General features: G+C 32.6%; 1 protein-coding gene across 1 annotated transcript; it reads left to right on the top strand.

The window, feature by feature from the left end:
• Window positions 1-2,586: 2,586 nt before the first annotated feature.
• LOC149150004 (disease resistance protein UNI-like) lies at window positions 2,587-4,668 on the top strand. The gene has a single exon (XM_089442658.1). It carries the CDS (start codon window positions 2,587-2,589, stop codon window positions 4,666-4,668), a length of 2,082 nt encoding a protein of 693 aa, XP_089298784.1.
• The last annotated feature ends 2,832 nt before the right edge of the window (window positions 4,669-7,500 follow it).

The following is a 7,500-nucleotide window of genomic DNA, read 5'->3' as shown; positions in this document are numbered from 1 at the left end:
TTGGGAATTGGAGGATGTTCAGTTTCACTCTGAAGTTGATGAGAATTTGTTATTATCTTGGCAATGTTCATTTTCTTCTTAACACTAGTCAATATAGAAAGACAATTTTGGTTTTTTAGATTGGGGTTAATCACCTCCGTATAATATCTTAGTTTTCTTTTTCCTTCGAGCTCTTCGTTGTCCCATAATTTCTCCTTAAATTTGGAAGTAACAATATTTTTAATATTGTATGGGTTCTGCAAGATGATCTCTTCCTTTATTTACCAATGACCCAACCATGATTAGGCATCCTTATGCATCCTTATGCCTCCCTAGTTTGAGTAGAAGGTGGGGGTTTTGGGTAGAGCTAGAAGCAATTTTAGGAACCTCTTCCCATTCATGTTGTATAATTTCTTCTTATACATAAGATTCCTGGTAAAATGTCCTTTCAATGGGGTAAGGCTTGCAAGTGGACATGGTAGGGAGTATTTCCTTCAATCTTAAGATTCTAGCATATAAACTACTTTTGGATTTCTTCAATCTTCCTCCAAATGTTTTTGGATATACATCCATGTAAAATACCAATAACGACTAGAGTTTCAAAAAAAACTTTTTTAATCTTAAATCCTAATATTTATCTATTTATAATAATTTTTAAGTTTACACCTATATATATATATATATGAATGAAAGAGTTTTCTTTAGTACTATACTTTGGACTTTTCGGTGCCCGAATCCTGTGGAAAAATTTGTGGTGCAATCTTGATTTGTGTTATTTAAACTGGTTTTTTTACTATATATATGGATTCAGCACCCTGAAAAACTCCTAGTGCACTTTGATTGTGCAGGGGCTACCTATCAAGCTTGTGATTTCAATAAATTCCTGTGGAATTTTAGAGAAATTAGATCCAAAAAACCCACTTGCAAAACATCCAAAAAACCTCACTAAAAACAACTCTAATGAAGAGTATTATTATTTTCTACTATGATTTTATTAGAATAGAATATAAAGATTAATAAATAGGTGAAAAATGGAAAATATTTAGTATAATAATTGCAATTTTTATTACGAGTTATATGTTAATTTAGTTTAAAATGTATGTATAAAAATGTAAAAATTTCATTAATCATTTTGTAGAAATATGATTAAATTAACGAACTCCACATTAACACATTTATATTATTAATTATTTTATTATTAAAAAAAAAAAAAAAATTCACTGATTCCCAATATGTTTTAGAATGTAAATTTTTTTATCTTTAAAATATTTTAATTTAATTATATTTTAAATTATATTTTTAAGTTTTTAAAATTAAAATTTAAACAAACAAATATTAATGTTTCTATTGGTGACAAGGTGTTTTGTTAAGGCATTGGATGGTGTAAAGGTTCTTAGTTGGAAACTTTATAGGTAAAATTCTAATCATGCTAAGGGATGATGTGGGTAGCATGATTTTGAAAACTTTAAAGATCCTCAAATGTAGAAATGAGTCTTAGAAATGAGTCTTTGAGATTAATCTCATTGGATTAAAAATTTATTTATTTATTTTATTAATATTATTATATAAACTGATAAATAATTTATAATATCGACATAAAATATTTAATTATTACATAATAGATGGTTTCTAACTAAATATTAAATAATTTAATAAACATCTCTTTATCACGTATTCTTAAATATTTTTTTCTTTCCTCAGTAATGATTTCACCAACGGTTAATTTTAAATGGCTAACCCTGAAGAATGATGCATCCTTGTTATATGAACAATAATGCATCCCTACTATTTATTCTTTGAGATCAATTGATTTCTCACCTTGTCCTAAGGATGAACCACATTAACTGGTTTGAAACCTCAACCCAATCCTACTGATGTGATTAATCCGAAAACTGGTTTCTACATTATGAATAACAAAAGTGTGAGATCCTCAATAATAACTACTCAAACCAAATTAAACAAGTCTGAGATCCTCAATGATAACTACTCAAACCAAATTAAATATACTAATCATCTATAAACTCACATAACTTAATAAACTATATATAAATATATAATATTTTAATTTAATTAAATAAACTATATATAAATATATAATATTTTAATTTAATTAAATATTATACTCGCGTGACTTAATAAACTATACATATAAATATATAATATTTCAATTTAATTAAATATTATTAATATTTATAAAAGAAATTGGGTTACAAATTTGAAAAAAGAGTCGGGTAACAAAATTATTAAAATTTTAAAAATTAAATATTGATATTATTTTTTATTTGTTTTAAATTGTTATTATTAAAGATTTATTTTCAAATTTTATATAAAGTAGGTTATACCTTTCTTACATTTATGAGATGAAAATCTATAAATTCTAATTCCATATCTATGGAAAGGATTGAAGGATATTTAACAAGCAATGACGTACGATGACTGTGTATCCCATTGTTGATTTTACTAAGTCAAGTCAACTTGCATTTTCAATAATGACTACTGACTGCCTATCCATTGCCCTGTATCTCATTGTAAGTTCGTGTTTATATATGATTGTCTCTAGCCCCTTCAGACCCGTGATTCTTCTGTTGCGAAGCCAAAAAATTGGCAATGGCTGCTATTATCACTGAAGTGGCGGCCAATACGGTCAGTAGCGCTATTTCTGCACTCATCCGACAAATGGACGATGTTATTCGGTTGGATGAGAACCGTCAGCTTCTAGAAGGGCAGTTAAATCGTATGAAGACTCTCTTACTCGATGTTAGAGATCAATTTCAAGATCGGCAAAAGACGCCCCCTCAATCTCTGCAAAATTGTCTGCTAAGGATGCAAGACGCAGTTGGAAAAGCAAGAGAGTTGATCGATTGCTCTCGAAGGCGGCAGCGGTGTATCAGTTGCCTCCTTTACAAGCCTAAACTTTCTACAGAAATCCGAAAGTGGAAGACAACTTTTGATGAGCTCTTTCACAATCTTCAGACCGTCTTCTCTGTGTTTCACAGTGCTCAACAGATTGCGTCCGCGGCGCCACAACAGGCTAATCTACTGCTTCAAGACGAACCAGACACCGGACTGGTAGGGTTGGAAATTAGATCTGCTGAAATACAACTTGAGAGGTGGCTTACAGAGGCCCCCAGCGATCGGATATTTGCTGTATATGGGATGGGTGGAGTTGGCAAAACAGCGTTGCTAAAAAAGGTCTACAACACCTACAAGGTAAGTGGTGTTTTTGATCATGTGATTTGGGTTGCAGTTGCCCAATTTTCCATTCTGGAGTTGCAGAGTCGTATGGCTTCTGCAATCAATTTAGACCTCAGTGCCTATTCTTATAATGATGTTGATTCGCGGAAGATGAAGCTGTCGGCACATCTGAGGACGAAGAAATTTTTCCTAATTTTAGACGATTTGTGGAGCGCAGTCACTCTCAAAGAATTGGGCGTGGAATTTGGCGAGAACAAAGGGAGCAAAGTTGTCTTCTCTACTCGAAATAGAGATCTGATTCCAGAAATGAATGCAGACCAGTCCATGCAAATACAGCCACTGCCAAGAGAGGAAGCCTGGGAATTGTTTTGCAAAGTAGCTTTCAAAGACGGGCATGTGCCTGACGAGATAGAGCATATTGCTAAAGTCGTGGCGGAGGAGTGTAAAGGGTTGCCCTTGGCTATAAATGTCATAGCTTCAACAATGATTGGCAACCGGGCTGTAAATGAGTGGAACCTTGCTTTAAGGCAGATTCAGACTGTGGATTCAAATTTTCCAATTACTCATCCTCGACTTGATCGAGATCTGTATGAGCGATTGAGATGGAGCTACGATAGTTTACCCCATGCTCATTTGAAAACCTGTTTTCTGTATTGTGTGATTGCTCCAGAGGACTGGAACATTCCGGTGAACATTATATCGCAGATCTGGATCGCAGAAGGTATAGTAAAGAGCAAAGATTTGGACTCCTTAATGGATACTGCGCACAGCTATGTAAAGTTACTTGCAGATCGTTCCTTATTCCAATTGAGAGCAGTTGGTGGATCCAGTTATTGGAGCGTTACGATTGGCGTTCACGATGTTGTGCGGGACATGGCAATTTATGTGGGAGAGAAAGAGGAGAATTTTGTATCCAGGGCAGGTCAACATTGCCCCGACATCGACGCCCTTTTCCCCGACATCGAGAGACGCCATAATTGCAGGAGGCTCTTCCTTTTTGGTAGCAATATTACATCTCTCCCCGACATGGAATTGAGATGTCCAAAATTGGTAGGTCTATCTTTAACACTCAATCTTGAATTAAAAGAGATTCCAGAAGCATTTTTGCTTAACCTCGTCTTTCTGAGGGTGCTGGCTTTAAATAACACGGGTCTAAAATTATTGCCAAAATCATTGTGGCAATTGAAACAACTTGAATATCTTAATCTGAACTATATTCAAATTGAATATGTGCATTCAGGCATTGGCAATCTTTCAAACCTTCAGTTTTTACATCTCAGTGGATGTAAGAGGTTAAAATCATTGCCATGTGAAATGAGAGATCTCAAAAATCTCAAATTTCTGGATCTCAACGGATGTCATAATTTAGAATCATTGCCATCTGAAATCGCAGAACTCAAAGAGCTCAAATATCTGAATCTCAAGGGCTGTCGTAAGTTACAGGAGATTCCTCCTGAGATCAGACTGCTTACAAATTGTGAAATTCTGCGGTAGAGAAGACGGCAGGTGATTCCTCGTGAGATTAAATTGTTTTAAACTTTCGTGTTCATGTTTGTACTGGAAATTTTAATATAAAAAGGATGTGATCATAATTTTGTTGTTAATAAAATTTTATAATGTGAAATACATTTTTTATATAAATAAATTAATTTTCAATTATATTTATATCTTTAATTTTTATAATTTATAAGATTTATATATCATTTTTAATTCAATTGATTAAGTACTTAAAAATATGTATGTGTTCATAACAATTATAAAGTCAAATCCTTCTTTGATTATTGGAGGGATGAAAGGATGTGCAATTATTGACCAAAACCCCAATGTCTCGGCTAAAGAGCAAAGATGTGGACACTTCAATGGATAATGCACACAACTATGTGGACGCCTTTTTCCCTGACATCGACACGATTTTGAATTGGAAGTGCTTCCTTAACCTCCCGTCTCTTAGGGTGTTTTTCAGAGAGCCCGTCTCTTATTGCCAGAATCATTGTGGCAAACAGAATTTCTTTGTGTGAATTATACTGAAATTGTAGATGTGCATTCAGCCATTCGCAATCTCATTTCATTGCCATGTGAAATGAGAGCTCTAAAAATTCTTAATTTTCTGAATCTGGGGAGATGTAGTCATTTAAAAGAAGCATTGCCACGTGGAATCGTAGAAATCACTGATTTCAAATATCTGGATCTTAGGATCTATTGTCAGTCCGAGGTGATTCCCCTTAAAAGTATAATGCTCTCAAATTGTCAAATTCTACATTTACATTAAAGAAGAGAAGTTTTCGTGTAGAATGAAATTTTTATTTTTATTTTTTTTTCCGAAGGTGGCAAAACCTATCAAACTCACGTGTCAAACCAACAGTGAGGACAGCCATCTCTGGCTGCTATCCGCGAATGTCGGTTTGACTCATCACCGTTATCAAGGAAAACCACGCCACCTGTAATAACCCGCTGGTGGTCCGTAAGGGAGCAGGCTTTCACTCCTGGGAGATGCCTCTGGGTCTTGGGCCGTTAACCTGTTTCCTTACGTCCGAGGAAGACGAGCTCTTAGCCAAGCAGAAGCAGTTTTACGGCATACTCCATACTCCAGGGCGAAATTTTAATTTAAGGTGGATATGATCATAATTTTTATTAATAAAATTTTATTACGTAAAATAAATATAAATTAACATTGTGTTTGATGCGAATAAAATAAATTAAATGAGTATTTTAATAATTTCTTAATATTTATATTATTTTTTATAAAATATTAATATTTAAATGTTTATATATATATTATGGATATAAATATTATGAAAAAATATTATTAATCATAGATAATTTATTATATATTAAAGTAATAATCTTAAAATAATTATAATTTGTCAAATCCCCATGAATCAAGCTATGAAAAAAAAAAACTTAAATCCTATAGCCGTTATAGTTGCGAGAGGGTGTTACAAGTAAAATATGAGAGAATTGAACATAGTGGTTTATAAAATGATTTCATTAATTATTCCTTTCATTCATTTTGTTTTTCAGATTGTCTTCCTTAGAGACAATCTAAATAAAACAATGATTTCATTAAACATATGGAAAATGACCGGATTGAATTTACCAAAGTAATTTGAAAAATAAATTTAATGTTTTTTTCAAAATGATCATTAAGAAGAGATATTAGTGTAATTAATATTTATGTTAATTATCTTATGATTTCGATATATTTTACTAATATTAATAATAAATTAAAACAAAGAAGTAAATACCATCTTTCCCTCTCCCCTTTAATAAATATAAGAAGATATGTTTTTATTTATTGAATACAAAGTTCATCGTTCTCTGTTGTCACAAGTGAGATTCTTTTCCTACTCATTTTTCTCTATTGTCACAAGTGGGATACTTTTCCTATTCATTTTATTTATATCTTTAATATCTTTATCACTTTAGTGATTCTATAAAGTTGTGCGCTTTGGGTTGTAGTTATCCTAGGGAAATTTGGTAGCCTTAATGGTTAATTTAATTGTTAGATTCTCTTACACTAAAGTTCAATGAGTTTTCAAGAAATTGAATCTAATTAAGTTTTTTGGGGTTACATGTGAAATATACAAGATTGAGTTTGTAGAAAATCTTGTCGATTCACAAGTTCATGTAATCTACTAAAACAAGAGACAAGAATCTACTTTTACTCTTTACAGCAAAAGCCCATAAACATCGAGCAAACAATAATCAATAGAGGAAGAGAATCAAAGGCACATAACACAATAAATATCTGGGGAAAGCCACAGCTCAAAACCCCACTATCTATTTTGTATTAATCTAGAAAATCAAGATGAAATTACAATGCTTGTTCTCTCTAGAAAAATCCCAGCACTCCTCAAATTCAATCTCCAACTCATAAGCAAACTCAAGGCCAAAGCTTAGCCTCTTAAAAAACTCTCCAAGTCTCTATTCCAATGTGTAATTCCTTTGAAGGATAGCTTGTATTTAAACGGAAATAAAGTCTCTAAAAATAACACAATCCCTCAAGCATCGGTTCCATAATGCATGCACTATTAGTGCAACTCAGAAAAATCTAAAACAAATAGTGCATTGTCCCTGCACTCTAGTCTCAACTGGGTCTTTCTCAGAATCAACATGCATGAATTTCTAATGGTGGAATCTTCAGTTAACTAAAGTAGCAATAATTAGGTCACTAATGTCCCAACAAACTGTTTACTCACTATTAGTTCATGAAACTGATTGGAACTAATTTAATTGGACTTAACTCAATAAACTAAGTTAACTAATTACACCTCATTCATAACTTATCCTTAAATCCTATAAGTTAGGGAGAATATATACATGTCT

The sequence above is a fragment of the Pinus tabuliformis genome, chromosome 9, assembly GCF_031772625.1.
Source record: "Pinus tabuliformis cultivar Carrire ecotype Pingquan chromosome 9, CPIR1, whole genome shotgun sequence".
NCBI lineage: Eukaryota > Viridiplantae > Streptophyta > Pinopsida > Pinales > Pinaceae > Pinus > Pinus tabuliformis.
This window is presented reverse-complemented; position numbering and strand designations above follow the sequence as displayed.

Bases quoted from the DNA above. Each gene is read 5' to 3' on its own strand.
- LOC149150004 (XM_089442658.1), top strand. From the start codon at position 2,587: ATGGCTGCTATTATCACTGAAGTGGCGGCCAATACGGTCAGTAGCGCT.